The sequence below is a fragment of the Patella vulgata genome, chromosome 3, assembly GCF_932274485.2.
Source record: "Patella vulgata chromosome 3, xgPatVulg1.2, whole genome shotgun sequence".
In the NCBI taxonomy this organism is placed as follows: Eukaryota; Metazoa; Mollusca; class Gastropoda; family Patellidae; genus Patella; species Patella vulgata.
Window position 1 is genome coordinate 47,962,561 of NC_065881.2, and position 22,901 is coordinate 47,985,461.

At 33.7% G+C, this 22,901-nt stretch overlaps 1 protein-coding gene across 2 annotated transcripts in view; it reads right to left on the bottom strand.

Annotated features, from left to right (window-relative positions):
* Nucleotides 1–1,068: 1,068 nt before the first annotated feature.
* LOC126814877 (uncharacterized) overlaps nucleotides 1,069–22,901 on the bottom strand; it is a 42,181-nt gene continuing 20,348 nt past the window's right edge. The window contains exons 2-11 of one of the 2 annotated variants that reach the window (XM_050540310.2): nucleotides 17,667–17,779; nucleotides 15,066–15,127; nucleotides 14,213–14,343; nucleotides 9,020–13,695; nucleotides 7,899–7,969; nucleotides 7,159–7,313; nucleotides 6,720–6,859; nucleotides 6,270–6,494; nucleotides 5,382–5,433; nucleotides 1,069–3,918 (exon numbers count right to left, since the gene is read on the bottom strand). In XM_050540310.2, the coding sequence (XP_050396267.2) occupies nucleotides 5,413–5,433; nucleotides 6,270–6,494; nucleotides 6,720–6,859; nucleotides 7,159–7,313; nucleotides 7,899–7,969; nucleotides 9,020–13,695; nucleotides 14,213–14,343; nucleotides 15,066–15,127; nucleotides 17,667–17,779 (5,594 nt within the window). In that variant the 3' untranslated portion in view covers nucleotides 1,069–3,918; nucleotides 5,382–5,412. The remainder of the gene's footprint in view (nucleotides 3,919–5,381; nucleotides 5,434–6,269; nucleotides 6,495–6,719; nucleotides 6,860–7,158; nucleotides 7,314–7,898; nucleotides 7,970–9,019; nucleotides 13,696–14,212; nucleotides 14,344–15,065; nucleotides 15,128–17,666; nucleotides 17,780–22,901) is intronic. The other variant, XM_050540309.2, reaches the window with a different exon arrangement.

A 22,901-nucleotide genomic window follows, 5' to 3' on the forward strand; every position in this document is an offset into this window, starting at 1 on the left:
ATCATTTTACAAGGTTGTAAATGTCAGGAATGGAATCTGTGGCCCCGAAAACATATATTTTGACACCAAGCACTACTACTTAATAGAAATCAGCACATCGTCCGATTTTCCCGCCAAAAATGGTCGCCATCTTGGAAATATCATACTGAAATGATGGAAAACAATCTGAAGTATAGTCATGAACCCTGCCAATATTAATACATCGCCAAATCACAGTTGATATGTCGATAACATTATAAATAAGGTGAAAATAATAAAATAAGTTGGAATATTATCGTAAAATGGCTACCCCCCTCAAATAATGGCGTCCTATACTATGAAGACCTTCTCAGAAAAAATGTCAACATTGTTTTTTTTGTAATCAAACATCAAAACCTACAAAATAAAGCTTATTCCATGATTTCTACCCGAAAAGCCGACGGATGGGAATTATGTAACAAACCGAATCCGACTACTACCTGGTATTCCCCAGTTTAGTAGTGACTATTATTATTATTATTACAGCTAATAGTGCGCCCTTCCATATGTTCAGGGGCATAATGTATGTGGCAAAGATTCACATTTCAACGACATCTTAGTCTTATTCTTCAAATCTGTTCAATGGATCCCAGGTTAGAATATTTTTTCGTTATTTCCATATAAATAACCTTTTAATATTCCATCATTTGGCGAGGTTGTAGTACAATAGTTTATCTATTATACTAAGCAATGGGATATTCCAAAACAATTCTAAAGAATACAAAGGTAAAACAACTGAAAGAAATTAATGATGATAGTAATTATTATGCTTTTTGTTTTGTAAAATTTGTTACACGATTTTTAAAAAGCGTGTATTAGATGAAAATCCACGGTGCACACCTCGCAATATATTAATTAGTACACTAATCAAAAAACGGTTCTTTTCACTTGCCACTTTTGTTTGTAAACGGGTTTATTGGTCTTCTGATAGTTATATTAATAGTCGCGATAAACCCCTTCATTAATAAACGTTTGAGATCTGAGATCAATCAAGAATACCTGTATTTTCATATAAAACTAAAGAAAAACAAACCAAAAAAACGAGTGGAATATAGTGGAATGTATTTATGAAATAAGGTATGAGTTATACAATAGATATAATAATTACATGTTTTGAAGAAAAAAAAATGGTATCAAAATACTGAATAAATTGCAAGTTTATCGTTTCTGTATAATATACTTTTTGCATAAAAATGTACAAATACTGCAATAAATGCAGATTTTAATTCATAGTAATTATACAAATATAGACATTAATAATAACACAATTTATTATTTAAAAAAATGATATTGTGAACGATATGTATATAAAAAAAGTATTTACATGGAATGGCAAGAACAAGGACGAAATGTTCTAAGTTTTTGTGACCTATTTTTTTATGTCAGACAATGAACGGTATCTGTAACCAAGTCTTAAATGTAGATACTCACCGACATTTCGTTTCGTTTTGTTATTTCTGTAAATGGAGTGATCATTAAAATATACGAAACGAAAATACAGTTTGAAGTAGGTTGTATTTTTCAGCACTTATATTGAGAGTATCTCATCACTGCAGATTTTAAGGAACCAGGGGCTTGTTTCACGAAATTTTAACTAAGATAAAATCCAAATTTTAGTAATTTGATTGGATAATATTAGATGGATTTTAGTGCTTAGCCAATCAAAATTGAAGTATCTACTAAAATTTGGATTTTATCTTTAGTTAAGATTTCGTGAAACAGGCCCCGGGTTCTAGAGTAAGGATTTAAATAACTGAGCACTTATTTTATGCGGGGTAGTTTTAAGATAGAACAATTCTTGTATATTGGATCTGGGCATTGTTATTTGAAAGAAATGCCAGTGTATAATATTAATTATTTCCATGTCTTTTATGATGTATATTAATGCATGTTAATGTACAAGAATGAGATCATACAATATAATACAACGAAAACGACACCATTGGGAATTTAATATACAAAAATATGTAATTAGAATCTATAAACAGCATAATAATTTTGAAGCAGTTTTTATCGATGAATTCATAAAACATAATAGAATTAATATATTCACACAATGGTGTATTGTAATTAATGAAAATGTAATATTAAATGTGCCTAAATTTATTTTTTTTTTAAACAAAAACAAAACATTATAGTTTTAATTTAATACTAATAGTTTATCACACCCAGAACACGTTCAAAACAAGGCACATTTTTTGAGGACATGTGGGATTGGCCAGCTCGAAATGAGATACCCCCCCCCCCCCTTTCTCCCCGGTTCTAAAGAGGAATTTGCGGTTTCGAGCTCGTCGTCAGTGGGTAAAAATAATTTCAATTTAACATGATTTGACTATTCAGTAAAACGAACGATGAGACAAAATACTTCTCTCTAACTAGATGGATAGTAGTTTTAAATATAACATTGTCCAATATAAAATACATTTATTTTCTATGTTAAAGTGATAATGGTTCTTCAATTGAACACTATTAATATTGCTAATGGTCTGCTGTTGACCATGGTTTAATTTGGTTACTGTATATACTTTTAACAATACATAAACATATTTACATAAAGAAAATGAATGTATAGGTAATTATCACGTGTACATATAGACAGACTTCCTTCATCACAATGTATAGTATACATATATAAATTTATATAATTTTAATATTCAACAGGAAAAAAAATGTTTAATAAAATAATCAAAACCGGAGACATGTATAATGATAGAGTTGATAACGAGACTTTTTAATACGATATTTGTACAAATAATACGAGAAAATGGTCGATACTATCTAAATGACTAGTTAATATTCTGCACGTATTGCTGTAAAATATATTTCACCATGCTCCTTGTGGTTTTATTGCTTATTGATAATATTATTAAAGTAGCGCGAGTTGAATGACGAGTGGAATCACAGAATTTATCCTACAAATATTCATTTACAAATAACTGAATCATTGTATATGAAATAAGGGACGTCGCTCTTATTTTTATTAACATTGAATCGTTTTTGTATGAAATAAGAGAGAATCGCTCTTATTTTTATTTAAACAATGGTTTGTACGGTTTTGTCTAGAAGGAATGATAATACGACACAAATGATTTCAACCTAAAACAAACACAGACACATTCATTTCTCGCTATGCCATGTTCTATTAACTAATAAACAAATGACTCACTAAGCTAGCTAGTGACATATGCATCGTCGTTATCTTGATATTATAAAGATGGGTAACATTATTATACACAAAGTGGTCTATGGGTTATGCTACACGTTATGAGGGATTATATTTCCCTAATCCAATAATATAAATCTACAATATACTTAATAGTATGTAATAAAATATACAATAATTAATATTAACAATATTTGATATAAAAAAAATATATATATATATCTATATATTTATTTACATTATAGAAATGAATTTATAATAATAATCTCACACATAATAGCCACATGACTGGGCACAAAAACATTTTATTTGCTCCGCGAAGCATTTACTCAACTTGTTAATAACTTAAGTCTAAATTATAACATAATTTCAGGGTTGCATAGAATTTCACTATCACTAAACTTACATAAACAAAAACGAACAACATATATTGAGGAAATACTTCCCTGAGCAAAAGAAGTTCTTGGTCCATTTATGATGAAGAACGTTAACAGTTATTAAACATGCACACTTTCAGGAATATTACGGTGGCTATACACGCCCTACAATATGCATCAATGACGACAACGTCAATAAGATTCAGTCTATCACATTTTGCTTCTGTATGAAGGAATTAAGTAGCAACACTATAGCTTCTATAAATGAGTCTCCCACGATTCTTGCTCTATATCAAATAATGTTGTCTTTCCATTTCCTATGTTACCGTTTAATTTTACTCCAGACTTTCCGTTACTATTCTAAAAATTAAAACACAGGCAGGCATTAGTAAAATTACAAATCATTATAATTGCTAAAAAATAAAAATTAGTTATGATCTACATAAAACCATAGGCTAAAACAAAAGGAGATGGTACACATATTTCTATATACTTACAATAACGACAGCTACTAGAATAAACCTTTGGGGGTCTCGATATCAAATAAATACCCAATTGAATTAAACAGTGCGTTCATTGCAGAACATAACTGGTAATTGTCAATTGGAAAGGGTAGAAACACCAAAAAGAAAACTCACAGTTAATGTCAACACACAAAATTCTACTGATTTATTAAAACATCGCCATTTATAAACTTGATGACGTCAAATTGAAGGATCTAGTAGTAAAGTTGATCAAGTTTTCATCATAATTATAGCCTTTGTTAGCATATACAAACAAAGGGGTCATCCCCTGGTCGAACCGGGTTTAATACGAATCATATAATCGTTTCAAAAATTTGGAAAATGTATATGGCCTTATGCTTTTATAAAATGAAGTAAACAGACACCCCCACAAATATTAATGAAAACTAAAAATTGTTAGGTGCGTAAATATAATGATGTGATTGTAATGGAAATTAATATCAATACACTTTGTGGTTCTATACTACATACAACATCAACAGTTTTATTTCAAGTTTAGTCTCATATAATAATTCACAGACTCAACAACCGGAACTACTATGAAACCAACGAAGCCCAAACTTCAGGGCCCGTATCCCCGTATGGCCTGTGACTTGTAGTAGCCTACCAGACGCTTGGTACGATACAGACAAACATTTGTCATTCGTTAATAATACCATTCAAAACAGTATCTGTTAAGAATGTTAATCAAAATAGTATCTGTTAAAAAATTTAATCAAAATAGTATCGGTCAAAAATGTTAATCAAAATAGTATCTGTTAAAAAATTTAATCAAAATATTATCTGTTAAAAATGTCAATCAAAATAGTATGTGTTAAAATGTTAATCAAAATATTACCCATTAAACCACTATTTAACAATTTGAGAAATCCCTCATTAGATAATTTATTTAGTAGATTGCCGTATCCACAAAACAAGCATATTGATTTTTGCAAAATACATGTAATATAAGTTGTTTTAAGGATGATTACGATGATTTTAGAATGTTAGGTGACCAGGCTACCATATCCATAAAGTTGAAGCATAAGTAGATTTAGCATGAAAATGAGTTTGTCTGAAGGATGATCACGGCGGATCAGAGTGGGATCTCGTGGGTAGGATGTAGTGGCTGGTCTAACGTAGACTAGTCGAGAAATTCGGACAATTTTAGGACTATCAACAAATTAAGCTTGCAAAATTAAGAGTTGCTTCCCGTGACATGCTTATTGGTATTCTAAGCTACGTATTACTACTATATTATAACTATTGTGTTATTGTGGTGCAATTATTAGGGTTCCAAGGTGTGCACGTTGTACTTACTTCATGCATACATGCACACATACAAACAGGATCATAAGGTTGTAGTTTTTTGCTGTTGGGAATAAAAAAACAAGGGTAAAGGTCAAGCAAATTAAAAGCCGGCCCCGAGGAGCAGTACTTTTCTATAATTAATTTTAGTTTTCTTTTCTTTATTCAGCTTCCAGCAGTAATGCATATTTAAATCAAAATTAATTTAAAATTAAATTTTTATCAATTTATATTACAATACTAATTAGCATAGTCAAAATATCGATCAAGTGTTTATGGATTATTTTTAAATCAGAATTTCAGGAAAGAACAGCAAAGATTTGAACTGTAAAAGCTTGATATATTGTGATATAGGATTGTGATAGGAAATACAAGATAGTGATAGGAAATACTATAGGACAGTGATACGAAATATGGACCCCCACCCTCCTGGATGGATGTTACTTAAAACACATGGCCAGGCGTATCACACAAAGTTAAAATGTTACGCAAAAAAAAAAAAGAAAAAAAAAGATTGAAAACCGTACCAGTTTTATTTAAACAAGATATATTAGTAAAATAAGAAATAAATGAAATCCGTTGAGCTATAGGATGTAATTTCAATTGGTGTTGGCCTACATAACTATTTTGTAATAGCTCAATAACAATATCCACCGTTATGAAACATTAGATGTTACTGAAACACTTAGTATTATTTCAAACATCAATCTAAAGAAATGTGTGGTTTGCTATTATATTCATGAACAGATGTCGTTTAGCCTTTCTTCAAACACCACAACCTCTTGATTTTTCAGAAACTAACCAGAGAATAGAGAATCCACAGACGAGAAAAGAGGAAGTCGACCAAGGCAGAAAAATACACATTCAATTTCAAAATGACCAATATATAACCGAACTTACCGAATCGAGAGCAGCATGTCTAGGTGAAGAATCATTTAATGCTATTTCTGCATTCTCTGCTAAAGGCTGTTTTCTATTATTATCTAAGCTATCTGAGATTTCTAGTTTGTTTTCATATGTAAATTCTCCACTACCAGAATTGGAACTAGCCCACGATCTTCTGTAACCTATATCATCTGGATCTTCTGGCATTCTGTATTTCTGTCTTGTATGCCTCCTTGAACACTGCAAATTGAACCGTAGCACCATTATTTTAAACATTCAATTGGTTGTGAAGAATTTATTTATAAATGAAGATTTTTATTTATTTTTCTTTTTTTTGGGGGGGGGGGGGGCAATGTGTTCCATAAATCTTTATATATTTTCTGATAACGGCTTCTTTTAGTCCAGAGTTTTCAAGTCTCATTATGATCACGAAAAATATAAGCAAATGTTTAATATATTACTTACCAGTACACACATCATAAATAACAAGAACAGTAATAATACGCCCCCACAAACTATAACCGCTATAGCCCAATGTGGTAATAGTTGAGATTTTGGTGGAACACCACCTGGTGCTGGTGTCGTTGCTGTGGTGGATCCTTTCTCTGAAATGATAATATATAAAAACCCAAGTTAACTAACAATTCACCCATTTTGTTGTGGAAGTTGTGGATCCAGGTTTATCTTGAAAAGTTTCAATATGCACGAGATTGGACCTTTTTTATGTTTACTTATATTGGCGCGAAAGAAAATTTCAATCAAACTTACAAGCTTGGTAATCGGCGATATATCGATTTATCATTACATAAAGAGCTTATCATAAAATATCAGATTTGTCTTTTACATTGAACCGTAATTAAAACCTGATTTATTGTATCTTCATATAAAATTAGAATAAACCTACCTTGATGCTCTATGGTTTGTTCATCGATTGTATAGGTTCCCAGTAAATTATTATTACTTGCTATACTATCTTTAAAGACTTTCGTGACTGCATCGGGAGACACTGACTCAAAACCTTGGAACGTAGCAGAATAATCAACTATCACACTTCCTTGACTAAAATTATAGACAATAATTATGTGAAAAACATTACAGGGAACCTGAAGAAATATTTTTAAAAAGCCAAAATAATATAAAATACATAAATTTGCGTCGCTCTCACCTTCCAGTTTAGTTAGGGAAAGAGAGAGAGATGGGGTTTTAAATCAAATCAACACAAACTAGGTCATGGGATCGAAACCACGTCACTTGACTCATTGGCATACCTTATGACCTTTAAAGGCCTACCGTATGCCCCCACCCCCGGCACGCCAAAACACACAATTTTTACTTAAATAAAAAAACTTACAATGATCGATGAAAGACCTACATAACGATGTAATTTCGCGACTATCATAAATTGGCAAATCTGTTTCAAATCTCGGTTCAAGTTGTGGAAGGTATATTATGTAAAACTCGGAGAAAGTCCACGATGTAAGGTCAAATTATTCTTCAAGTAACAGCTCTGTCTTTTCTTTGCCTAAACATTCTGTCGGAGTACCCGATTTTGGTATTTGGACATTCGTTATTTTGATACGTTAATGTTGTGTATTATGATTAGGATTTCACTTGAGTTATTATATTTATGGAAGTCATTCTTACCTAAAAGTAACGTCATCGTTAATATTCTTGAAGGTATCCTTTAAATCACTGTTTTTAAACATCTTATCTAACTGTAAATAAAATAATAAAAAATACAATTAAGTGCAATCGGTCAATGTCCAAATGTATAATCGGTGTACTGAAAAAGATAATCATTTAATCAATGGAATGGAATGAGATTTAATGTCATTAACACTATACGTCAGGCATTTTGACACAGACATGACATGGTAAATTTTATGTCTATCGTTACTTGCATGCAATGGAATATATGGGGATTTTAGACCGTACAGCGACGTTTCCGCCTACTCTTTTCTGATTTCGATGAGGTTTATTTTACGTGCACCACGAAGTTTTATTTTACGTGCACCCCCCGATGTGTACGGTGGTTTACCTTGATTTTTTCGTCATATCCGAGAGACTAACCACTGCCAACCTGGCGTGCAAAGGATAGGCTAGAAATATTCATTTAATAAAAAATAATCTTTAGACAATTAGTTTATTTAACACTACGGGATTTCGTTTTCTATTCAATAAACATGTATATCGATAAGTTTTGATAGACACTCAAACAATTTTTTAAAATGTGCATTTTTAATGGGTATTGAAAACATGTTTTATTATGGGATTATATTGCGTCTTTCACACAATTTCAACTAGTACACACAAACAAGAAACCTTCATAATGGAATATCAGACGTTCAAACTAAATTAGGAGTCATAAAAATGTATATAATATGTGCAGAGAATATACGAGTTTACACACGACAATAAATATGCGAACCATGACACGCCTAAAGTACACATTACTAATAGATATCGCACGTCATTTATAAAAAGTAATACTTTGCCGAAGGTTAAATTATAATATAGAGCTAAGACGTAATATGGTTTGAAAAATTGGTGTATATAATCAACCTTTCTGCTAAATTTTATATAAAATTGGAGTTAATCGAGCAATTGGTTTCTGAAATCAAAGTCCCAACATCCAGTGACATGCCTTATTTACTTATTATATAACTACTGAAAACATATCTCTCGTCAATTTGGAAAGTTCCTATATATAACTATATAACTGACGGATGTTTAGTTCAATTTTATATAACAAAAAGAAGAATTACCTTTGTTTTCAAGTCATTTTTCAAAGTTATATACTCAACAGTTGTTTTATTGTTCAGTGCATCTGACCATATGCTACCGTTGGTTATCCTAAACCGGCCATCTATCTCCACCGTTACTATAGGACGAGGACTTGTAATCACTAACGATGATGTTACTATCATTGAACTGCTTGGTGATGGTGTTATTTCTGATGACACAATAATGACTGAGGATGTGGCCATAATCGATGAAGATGCTGCTATTTCTGACGAAGACGTTGCCATCTCTGATGAAGCCATAATTCGTGTTGTTGATGATGATACCGATGAGGCTACTATCTCCAAAGACGATGATGGCATAGTGGATGTTTGGATTACTGATAATGATGAATATGATGATGGTACAAGCATGGACGTTGTCATTATTTTGGATGATGTTTCCATTAGTGGCGACGAAGCCAGTATCGACGATGTCATCATTTCTAAAGAGGAAACCATATTGGATGACAAACTAACAATTCCAGAGGATGGCGTCAATAAAGTAGAGGATATCATGTCAGAGGATGTTGTGGTCATTCCATAGGATGGTATCATGACTATGGAAGAAGACGTAGCTGTTTCGGAGGAAGGTATCATCGCTGTGGAAGATGAGGCAGACATCTCCGATGAAGGTATCCCGGATGACGGTATCATAATCAAAGATGAGGACGTTGTCATTTCAGAGGAAGTTTTTATTTCTGGTAATGGTACTGAGGAAGAAGTTGTTATCATCTCAAAAGAAGAATATACCATTGATAATGTTGATATTTCTTCCGATACCATTTGACTGGAAGATGTAATAACCTCTACAGAAGATATTGACATCGACGGTTCCATAACTAAGGACGAGTACATTGACGAAGAGGTTAAAATAGGAGATGCCAGCATTAAGGAACTTGATATTTCAGAGGACGGTATCATAATCAGCGATGATGATGTCATTTCAGAGGATGTTGTTATTTCTGGTAATGATATCGAGGAAAAGGGTGTAGCCATTGATGATGTGAGTATCTTATCTGATTCCATAAGATCTGAAGATGTTATGAGGTAGGAAAAAGATGAAAATATATCTAACGAAGAAGAGTCCACTGATGATGAATGTAATTCCGATGGCAGTACAGGTAATAATTCTGACACAAACGAGGACGATGGTACCATTTCTGAGGAGACCACATCGGTTGGCAAGATAACAATCAAGGATGAAGATGACGATTCCATTTCTGATGGCATAAATGCCACTGAGCTAAGACTAGATGATGTTGACGATAAAATCGTTTCTATCGGCGAAGATGTAAGTATCGATGGCAAAATTACACTCATGGAGGATGAAGTGATCATTTCTGAGGACAGCATCTCGGAAGATGATGTCATTTGTGTTGGCAAGATCACATTCATTGAGGAAGATGACGATACTATTTCTGATGACATAAACGCCACCGAGCTAAGACTAGATGATGTTGACGATAAAATAGTTTCTATCGGCGAAGATGTGAGTATCGATGGCAAAACTACACCCATGGAGGATGAAGTGACCATTTCTGAGATCACCACCTCGGACGATGATGTCATTTGTGTTGGCAAGATCACATTCATTGAGGAAGATGGTGATACCATTTCTGATGACATAAAGGACTCTGAGCTAAGACTTGATGATATTGATGATACAATTGTTTCTATCGACGAAGATGAGAGTATCGATGGCAAAATTACACCCATGGATGAAGTGACCATTTCTGAGAACACCACCTCGGACGATGATGTCATTTGTGTTGGTAAGATTACATTCATTGAGGAGAATGGCGATACGATTTCTGACTCTCGGCTAAGACTTGAATATGCTGATGTTTCCAGTTCTGATGAAATAAACGGCACGGAACTAACACTTGGGGATTCCGATAACTCCAAGGACGGTAAAACAGGCAGTGCAGTCGATGATGAAAAATCCATTATAGATAAAGAAGTTTCCATTTGTGAGGATGAAATTTCTGATGAGGACATTATATGTGATAACTCTGACATTTGACTAGTTGGGTCGCTTGATATAATGTCCGATACCGTCGCCGATGTTGACATGATACTGGTACTCTGTGCTGGTAAAGGTAGGTCAGTTGACGAGGAAACCATCTCTGGTGATTGTGATATAATTGGTAATATTGTTGATGATGACGAAGGGTACGAACTCAGTTCGTCTATAGACATATCGATAACTCCAAATGAAGATGTCATAACCAATCCCGAATCTATGCTTGATGATGACGACACAATAGGTAACAAAATATTGGTTGACGAGGAGCCTCGAATTTCTGAAAGTTCCGTGACCACAAAAGCAGAGGATGATGATACTTCTGACGCCATGATCATTTCCGTTAGAGATACCAAATGTGACTTAGTAGACATGTCTGATGCTTCAGACATAAAAATGGATGACGATGACTGGTCTGGTTTAGGCAAAGCCACTTCACTTGATGATGATGCTACCTCTGTTGAATGGGATAGCTGTTCTAAATATGAACTGGAATAACTTTGAATCATTGAATTTGTAGATGTTATTTCTGTCAAATCCAGTGATAAAGATGATACTTCCACCGTCGGTGATATAGCGGAGGATGGTGATGTCACGACTGAATCCGAGATAAGTAACATTCCCGAAGAAGAGGATTGGGATTCTGTTGCCATTATTGGTGAAGAACTCGTCAATACTTCATAGAATGACGAAACAGACATGGACACCATGGGTTGGTACATACTTGTAGAATACGAGTTCACCACTTCTTCAGAGGCAGCAACTGAGGGCGACGTGTTTATCGATTCTGTTGCCATAATAATGAATGATTCTGATGTTAACTGTTCCGTTGCCTCGGTGGATTGGGACGATTCCATTTCACTGGATTTTGTTGGTATGATGGTGACAACTGAAGATGATTCTCGTATCATGGAAGCTGATGGCGATCCTTCCCAACTAGAATCTGTCGAAAGAGCCTCTTGTTCAGGTATTGAATTAGTTTCTATGACTTTGGTTTCTGTTGCAAAAGTGGGAATAATAGTAGAAGACGACATACTCGAGGACATTTCCGTATATTTAGCTGATGTTATGTACGGCGAAGAAAATTCAATGGAACTTGACTGCGAAGGGAATACTTCTACATTCACTGAAGAGCTGGACCTTAAAGTCAATGATGTGGTTTGTGCCATTTCTGTAGATTTAACATAATTACTGGCCAACACTTCAGATTGCATGGGTGTAGAGATTTCTGCATTCAACATTGATGATCTACTAGGAGAAAAATATTCCGTAAAAATAGAGGAAGATCCATCTGGCATATGCGTTGAGCTCTCTTCTGTGTATCTAGTACTCGATTCCTTTTGAACTTCATACGATGAAACCCCAGAGTGTGTTATTGAAGATGATGCCCCGATCGACATTTCTATTGTCGATTTCACAAACGAAGTATTCGGCAGCTCTTGTACGGTACTTGTCTCTTTACCTCCGGCAATAACTACCTCTGATGATGTTTCAGGATTTAATGATGAGCTCAACATATAAATATCGCTTGATTCTGGCAGAGGAAGTGTTGAAGACATGACCATTTCAGCTTGCTTTGTGGAATATGGTGTGGAAGTTTGTAAAGACACTAACAAACTTGTCTTTATTACATCCACCAATCGACTAGACTCCACAGCAGTAACAGAACTTGACTCTTGTAGAGCTGATTCGTGAAACACAGATGATAACTGTACCGTAACCTGATTAGAGGTAGTTGCCGAAAGCTCAAATTGGTCAGAATCGTTCACAATCGAAGTAGTCATATGAAAACTAGGTATTGTTTGGTGTTCCATGGAGGTGTGGGTTGTATCCTGTACTGCTACTGGAGAGGAGGATTGAATAACTGTGTTGGAGGTAGACTGCATTGCTACCTCAGGCGACGATTCGACTGTTGCTGCTTGGGAGGATGATTGGTCGGCAAATTGAGAAGATCCGGGTTCAGATGAGGACTGTATTATATATTGAGAGGATTTCTGGAGTACCGCTGGAGTAGAAGATACAATTACATCTTGAGAAGAAGTACGGAAAAAATCTTGAGATGAAGACTCGACTACTGCTATTGGAGATTCCAGTTTTACTATCTCTGAACTAGACAAGGTCTCTTCTTTTAAAGCATCCATTGTCGACGAACTTTGCTGAAGAACAGGTGTGCTCGATTGGGGCACATCATAAGATGTTTGAAGCGGTTGTTCGGCCAAGGAAGTAGTGGCAACAGTTGGTTGTTCACTTGATGATGCCACAATTATCTCAGACGTTGGTTCCCCAGTCTGTGTTGTCGTTTCCTGTTCACCTAATGTCATTGATGTTACTTTAACTGAGTTTACCACACTAGGAGTTTGAAGGCCTGGTGATGATTCGGCAATTAAAGAGCTGGCCGGAACAAATAAATTTTCGATATTTGATGACGATTCTGGGCTTATTTCGGATGCAGTATCTGTGGCTGTCATTTTTGTTATTGAAGTAGGTTGTATATCGACAGCTGTTTGGTCTTGGTTTGACCATTCAGTGGACGGGCCAGTAGTCATCAATGTACTAGATGTTTCTACATTGTTTGAAGTTTGTTGTTGAGATTCGGTTATGATGGATGGCGCTGGGTTATTTGTACTTGGAGTAACTTGAAAATAAAAGAAAAAACACATGCGCAAATCAGTAAATGTTATAGTGAGAGACAGACAGAGAGAGAGAGAAAGAGACAGAAATGGGGTTTAACGTTCACTCGACACAAACTACGTCATTTCGGATCTAACATATTGTTCAATTTTATTTCAATAATTCGCTTGGGCGTAGGGGATCCCCGGAGAAAACCCACGTGGTTGTACTACTCCTTGTCAAGTACAAGCAGGGAAATCCAACGCTACTTGACAGGCCGTCTGATTCAGCGCGTACGCGTTAATTTTTGTTATTTGATTACTTTGCTGTTGGCGTGAGTTATCCATACACACTGTTAAATACACATGTATGTGCATGCTACACGCGGTATGTGTGATATTTGTATACAACAACGTTATCTGTATACTAAGTCATTTATGCATACTGTACTAGTATTTTAGTTTTTAAAAACCCGTTTATATGTAAAAGTCGTATTAGGAAATGGTAACAACGAATTATAGAGGGTATATGGATTGCCTTACTGTTGAAAATAGATACATTTTGTAGCCGCAAAGACTGGATTAGTTCTCCCAGCAATATTATATTTAATATATCCATGTCGCTTAACGATGTATTTATTGATAGACTGACATCCGCCGTAACATTGGGTTCTCTGAAAAATATGAATAACAATGGTTATATATGGATTTCAAATAAAGGTGTGTGTGTTGGGGGGGGGGGGTAACTGTGCATTGAAAGTATGGCAAATTATATGAAATAGAATATTGTACTGATTAGGTTTACTCACAAGAAGCTTCAACATTTAACACATTTAAACACGTTTTATTTGTATGGAACGGGTACATCTCCATAATTTAAATGCATCGTATTGACGAAGAATTGAATATATTATGTTCCCATTACGTTTACTCGTAATAAGATTAAAACATTAAAGTTTAATACATTTAAACCGCGTTTAATTTGTATGAAATGGTTAATGATTACACTATCATATCTGAGAGAGAGAGAGAGAGAGAGAGAGAGCCTGGCATAATATGCCAATAAAGTTTAACTATACAGAGGAAGAGTTCTATGATTGTTGTTTGAGGAAACTAGAAGTATAGTTTATGATAATACCTCACCCAACACCTTAATCTAATACTTGACTGAACATATATAACTAAAATCTCGGCATATATTTCTTTTTATTCCACTTTTAACCCCACAGCCTTTTTTCTTCTTTGTTAATATTGACTGAATAATTAGGAGAACAAAGGGATTGCGTTAAGCTTTCCTAAATGAGTGGAAACCAGAGTCCAGAAAAGATCAAAGTACTAATTCGCACGATTATAGATCAGTTGAACTTTCACCAATGGCTTAGGTTTTAATACTCACCTAAAATTAGAAAGTGTCACACTTAATACATCAACATTTTCGTTACTAAATGTTAATTCAAGCTGAAAAAAGAAAAAAGACACATATTGGGACATAACATAAAACCGTGTATTGTTGTGCAATATGCAAGAGAGTGTATCCCTGTTTATTATTGGCCGTTAAAGATACGTTTCATCGGCGGTCGACATCGTAAGAACCATTGACTGAAAAATATATTTAAACTGTGGCCAAAATCTTACTAAATACTCCAAGCAAAGCATTCCTTTTCAGTCAACATATTTTAATGTAACAATAATCAAGTACACCCGAAAGATGATTAAAAGATGAACTTTGCAGCGGCCGAAGCACTCATTGCCGATCTGTATTTATAAACCATTTATTCAGTGTGTTATTATTATGGAATTTTAGTCCATTTAGTCGTTAGAAATGAGTTCATTGGCTAGAATACAAGGCCTGATTATGTTTAAAGGTGCATATCTGTAAAACATGTAAAATATATTCTACTGACAATAGGCGTAAAACAAAATTGCAAATTATAAGTAATAATGAGACGGTTTTGATGGAGACATTTTCTTTTAAATTGCGGAGTCTTATGTTTGTTTATAAAAGTGTCTATGATTATTTGACACATTCAACAAACCCAAACGGTCATGGTGAAAAAATCTGTGGTGACAGTTATTTCCATGCTTGATGGTGGTGATTGACATATCACATGTCAAAATATAGAGACCAATATGACATTTTAATGTCAAATAAATCACGTGCTGTCATCAATTACAGTTGTTCAATACATAATTATAACAACCAATATCAACGGGTAATTAGTACATTTAAATATATACCATCAGGACTGTAATTGTGTCCAAATGGATTGAAGAACTGTATTTTAATTACGAAAAAAATTTCAATGTCATAAACTCACAAACTGATTACTGATAATTTAATTATTTAATCAAATTAGTATTGCTGTTTCTGTATTTGATATTCTTTGAATGACGGACTTACATGGGATTGGGATTGACGTTACTTTTTTTTATTAATAAAATGTCAAATCAAGATCTACCGTAAATGATTTCAAGTTCCGCGGTTCTTCGAAGAACTTGCTATCACCTGATTCTAGTATCGTGGTAAAATGGGATGTTTGCCAGGGCAGTGCCATCCACGTCACATACTTGATCATTGTACCATGACCGTAATTGCCGCATTTTATCGATCTTCTACCTCTTTGATCCACCAAAATGTTAAAGATACATTATGGGAGATTAGTTAAAGAGCTGGCAATTCTCACTATAATAGTTAAAAACTAGATAATGTAAAGGCAATTTGCTGAAAATTTCAGTCAAATTGATCCACTATGACCCGAGATTTTAGCGATTGAATATTGGGGCTAGCCTCGATCATCATTACTAAAGTCTGTAGGATAAAAAACATAGTCTCGATTATCCATTTTTTGATATAATTATGAATGGAAGTCGAACAGCAAATCCAATAAACATAGCAGGCTACCGATGTCATCGATCGTTGATTATGGTCTGGATAAGTTAATTATGTCTAATTAATAATTTAGATAACATTTCAGGCCTCATGAAAGACCTGCAATAAGCAGATTTAGCTCTTGCATAATGTATGTTTAAGTGTTAAATATTGTAATGTGTGTTAACAAATAATTAGATGTGGACTTCATTTAGAAACAGCCACATATACATTTATTTTATTTTTTTTTTTTTGGTTAAAATGGCGTTACAGCCATCGTCATAAATGGCCTTGTAATATTCAATGAATGCCTGATGAACCTGAAAAATTCCCAGGAGCTGATGGGTATTGTTTACTGATGATGATAACATAACTGTTCTTTCCCGCTTTTCGTGTTTTTTCAACAAATTGTTAACACCCCTATTGTTAGATTATTGACTTAATATTTTTGGACCGAGATAAACATTTATCGCTTAGCAGCATTGTTGCCAAGTGTAAATTTGTAGGTATATCTCGGGAATGAATCGTTATTTGTTTACTTTGTTGTTTGTTTGTTTTATTGACACAAAAACAAAGATAAATATAGGTCGCAACTGTATTTTTCAGAAGGAACTACACATTGTTTTCAGTCGTGGTTCACGTCGGCTTTATACATATGTCTAGTATAGATGTAACATCTTTCATATCAATAAGGTTCACTGGAGATCAATATCATAAAGAATTTAGATTGCTTGACAACGAAACATGTGCAGCTACATCGTCCGGACAGTCCATAAAGGCAAAATCTTCAGGCAGTAAAATAGTATTGCTGAAATTCAATAGACTTTAAATAATGCATATAAATTTCATACAGATTGGATGATAACTTTTGTGGTTAGAGCGTTCACAAGGTTGTACAAAGTGAAACAAAGAAGGGTCATAACTCTAGAAGTAATTAAGGGAAATCGTTGAAATTCAATAGGATGCTTCGGCTCAATAATGTCAACATCACAAATTTAGTCTGCAGGGCGTTAACAAGAAATTTTGGACGACGGATGGGTCGACGGACATATGACGACAATATACGACCACATTTCAATGTGGATGTATTACAAACGAATTGGTTAAATAATAATATTATAAACTTACTCGTGTGGTTAAATTACTTTTTAAATCTGAATAAATTTGACTTTCTGAGTCACTATAGTCTTCTTGCCACGTTCCTGATAAATCTATTAAGGTTCCATTAATCTCCTTTGCAACTGAAAAACAGAAACAAATTATTGGGGTTTTGTTGGTTTGTTTTGTGAAAAAATGACATTTCAGTATACGTGCATACAAACAAACTTAAATTGCATAATAAAGGCATGACTTGCACATGTTTACATGAAGCTGTTTCCATTTCTTATATTCCTTGTTTTAAAATATTTTTCAAAAAGTGTCCGTTATAAGTATGTAACTTTTTTTTTCAGCTAGGGATCCAAGGTGGCTAAGTGGTAAGACGCTGACTCGCTAGCCTAGAGGTCGCGTGTTCGATCCCTGCATTGGCCGAGAAAGTTCATCGGGATTTTCCGACGTGGTTTTCCCCTTGGCTGTGGTGCAGCTGACGTTCGGATGGGACGAAAAACCGAGGTCGCGTGCACGTAAAGATCTCTTTTGCAATTCGATATAAGAGTAGACCATAGTGCCGCTGCCCGGGCAAAATTTCCCCCACAGCACACTACATGGCGTATGCCCGTCTTCATTATCCCAGTCGGAGCAGAACAGTAGGACGTTAAACCCCATATTATTTCATTTCATTTATTATTTTTTTTTTTTCAGTTTAATTCGTTTCTTTTGGTGATATCACATTTTGTAGTTTAGTTTTATGAATGCAACTAAGAAGATAGTTTAAAGATGACTGATTATGAGCTTGTGCACTACATACATGTTACAGTTGACATTCAACTGTTAATACTTCAAGAAAAACGTTTTCTAAAAGGGTGGTATGTCCGTACCGTTTCTTTACAAACAGAATTGCAACGAAACGATTTAAACTTTTACAGTTGTTCCCCTAAATATGTAAAAAGAAATGTTAGTGGTAAATTGTTGGGTTAAAATGGGTTTAAAGAAAATTACAATGGTATAAGGCTGAACATATATAATAATATGTGTACATGAAAATATTATAAACACACGTGTGTGAATTATATTATTTTAAATTTCCAATGAAAATCCTAAAATTCGGTATCCAAAATTCATATGCTTTAATTTTTCATTTATATTGTGTTCATACTTTGCTCTAATCCAGTGAAAGGGAAGGATTGTAAATGTTCTCCCTGTGTAATGGCAATCCGTTCATACCCCAAGCTTGTATAAATTACTGTTAATGAAGATAAACCACATCGCTCATACTAATCTCAGATTAACTTGTTTACTCAAACTTGGGAACAAACCAACTTTAATCCTTAAATTATATTCACGAATTTTATTGTTATATTACAATAGATGAAATAAATCGGCCAATGTCCGAGCAAAAGCTGGCCATTATCATAAGACAATATTTACCTTACAACACGCAGTTTATAGTAAATCGTACGGCTACTAAATGAATTATTCGATGTAGGTTACTATATAAAAGGCTTAACTCGTTCGCACTCAAAACTGTCAAATATCTGAATGTCATTTATTAATACAACTGAATACCATAGACTATAGTATTGACATTAGCTTGGACACATTTTCAGTGATATTATACCGGGCATGGACACATGACTGTTGTCATATTGGTAATATCAATACAATTTTATAGAACCATTTGAAGCAGAACTAACTTTACACCTTGTCAAATATCTCCTTCACTATTTATAAAACATGTTAATTCAAAGGGAAATGTCGAGTCCCTGTTTAAATTTTCACCTAGAGTTATTCCACGCATGTTTATTTAACGGTAAATTTCATAAATATCCAATAGACCGTTATCTTGTATTTAGAATTGCGCTCGAAATAAAGAGGGGCATTGAGATTCTCGTCTTTCCTATGCAATATAGGCTAGTTTCTTGGCTAAAAGAATTTAACACCAATGGAAGAAAACTAAACTGTTAATAAAGATAACATGCACATACATGGCAACTTCTTGTCATAGTTCTTTTGTTTTAACTCGAACTAAAGATCTGTTAAATAGCGCCATTTTAAAACGACTTGCTTTCTTTAGATAAAATACATGAAAACATACAATGACACTTGTCCTATTAAAGATTACAAATGTGAAATTTTCATTTGATACCTATATATTTGTGGTCTACTGATATATACAAATAACCTTAATGTGTCCGGAATAGTAATATATTCTATTTAAAGCATGTATGCAAAGTAATTTATATTCAATTTTTGAAAACAATCATTGCAAGTTCTAATCTATTATGTTCGGTGAAATACGTGAATAGTTCAAATTGATCTGCAAACGTTTACGCCTGCTGACAGGTACATGGGGACAGGCACGCTCTTATATGGTGGACCTATGTCATTTTTTCAAAATATTTTCATGATTTTCTGGGATTTCTTCTTAATATTGTTCAAATTTTTTAATCTGCTATATTTTTCTTCCTATTTGGTGCTAAATAATATAATATTTACTATCAAACATGTTCGTATTAAAAATCATACCTTTTGCCTATACATTTTTAATACGAACGTGTTTGATAGTAAATATTATATTTTTTAGCACCAAAAAGGAAGAATATGAAGAAAAAAAACAAAATCAAAAATTTTGAAAAAATCACATACGTAAGAAGGGCGTTCCTGTTCTCATGTACCTGTGTGCCTGCTCATTCCATTTTACTTGCGTCTCTTATTATTATTTTGTCGTTTGTGAATCAGCCTTTACTAATTACTTTCACATTGTCTTGTAGGTTACGTTTTTATTTCGGCATTACAAAATGACACCAGAAAACATAGAATACACGACTCGTGCACTGATTATAAAGTGTCAATTGTGTCTTAAATATTGGATATTAGGATCCCATATTTTCACGGCAAGATAATAACATCAATAGTGATTGAAATTGACCAATATTGAATTCTAATTCGTGTTTTTAATTTCGAATATTATGGAAAATATTGAGTTCGAGTCAGAAAAAGCAAATATCTTCTTTCTAAAAGCACACATCAATATACTCTTTTTATAACTCATCTGGTAGAAATGCATATCTATGCGTTTATATATCATGCATTTTTTATATCTTTAAATCGTATAGCTAAAATATATATTTTGTGCATAAGATCAAGTTCGTGTATTTGTGGGTGTGTTTGCTAATGGTAACCAAATGGTTAAACTAGTATTCTAAATATTTTACATGTAGTAAAGCCAAAGTCCTTAATTGATGGATGGATAATTTAGTACTGATCGATTGATAAAAAAAAAATAAAATCGAAATCCACGTATTCCTATCCATTCCATTAACCGAGTTCACTCCATTTATTTCTATGATGTTATTCTTTTACACTTAGCTTTTGATTACTATAATGCACTATAGGCTCTTACACTATAAGCGTTTTCATCTAATATTCATAAAGTAAAAGTAGTCAATTTCAAATCGTAATAGCAGAGAATTGAAGTCATTTGATATTAGCAAATTATTTATGAACAATGACAAAATATTATTAATAAATAAGAAAAAGTTGGGTGGGATGTACAACTGTATTGATAATAGGATCATCAAATAAACATTATGCGCGAGGGGTGGGGTTTAACGACCACCCAACAAAAATTAGTTCATTCCAGGACTTAACACGTGGTATAATTTTGTTTCAAAAATTCGCTTGCACGCAGTGGGGGGAAACTCGCGAGGTTACGCAGACGACCGAATTCATCATTGTCAAGTGTGGGATCGAAACTACGCCACTTGACTTAATGATAAACCCTCTATACTTATTATGTAGGTTTATCGCAATTCAATATCACCATCGTTTGTCCACACCTTTATCTTTGAAATAACTGAAATATCTATGTTATTATATTAGGAATAATACAATATGTTTTGTATTGATATCATTAAACAAGTTCCCACACGATCAGACAAGGTGTTTTATACTGAACTCACCCAGGAGTAAAATCCACACACATTGCAATTGACAATCAAATAAATAAACACAATAGTCTTGATTATTATCTGATCAGTCAGATCTCCAACAGCTCAAAAAATGATTGAACTGCAATGACCCCCAAAAGCCATTTGACCGTTAAACATAAAAAACGCGTATATAAGTATATAAGAACCGTCAACTTAATTTAATGGCTCTAGTAAATTGAACATAAAACTAGATTCATCATGAAATCAAATTTGGGTCCACTACCGTCTAGTATTCAGACATAGAAATTCAAATCTAGAATGGCTAGCTCCATTGTTGACCGGGATAAAACATACCAGGATTAGGGTGGTGTCGAAGCCTACTTTTTATATGACAACCTGTTATGATTTTTTTTAAATACTCAAATATATGACCTTAGGCTATTTAAGTGTTAGTAAATATTTGAATTGGCTAGAATAAAACCAAATCAATTAACGTAGCGTGGGGCAGCTACCGATCCATTTGCCAAAGGTGTTAAATATACAAAAGCACATCAGTGAGTGTTAGGTATATAAACCTTCCAAATGAAAATTAAGTTTTAACAAGAATTCCGAATATGGAACAGCTATGGTTTGTAAGAAGAATGCCAGGAACCAGTCTCAACTATTAGCAATAGCTAAATGGTAATGTACACTTTGATCAAATAACTGCGTTTCAGAAAATGGCATCGATGGGGTGTGGGGGCAGTTGAAACAAAACAGAAGAAACAACATTTGCTTTTCAAAGCAGAATGTTTATTTGATTATATTGAGGTGTGTGTCTACCTTACTCAACAATACGTTATCCTCAGAAGAAGAAATATCAACAAACAGAAGCAAAATTTCAAGTATACAAGCACTTGAGAATTTTGTCTTAAACATGTCAATGCGTCGTGTGTGCCAGAAATTGGGATTACGAGCTCTTCTTCATCTTTTTTTTTTAATATCACAGCTGTTATAACGTTGTTCTTTTCTGATGCACATGTAAAGTAATATATCTTTGTTACGTTACTGTTAAGAATCATTTGGCGATTATGTAAATTTTCCAAAATTTGTTTTCACTCACCAATGATGTAATATTAATTTGTTTACACAGGTACACGTGTATAAGTACAGCTTACTATTAGTAACTATAAGTTTTTTTTCTGGAATCTAATCCAATAATCTACAATAAAGGACGGACTGACACAAAGATAAGGAGACATCATAGTCATAATCTGTGCAGCCTTTAAAAAGTTACCATGACATTTTTGTTATTTGTGATATGAGTTTGTATTTGCCTAATGATTTTGGTATT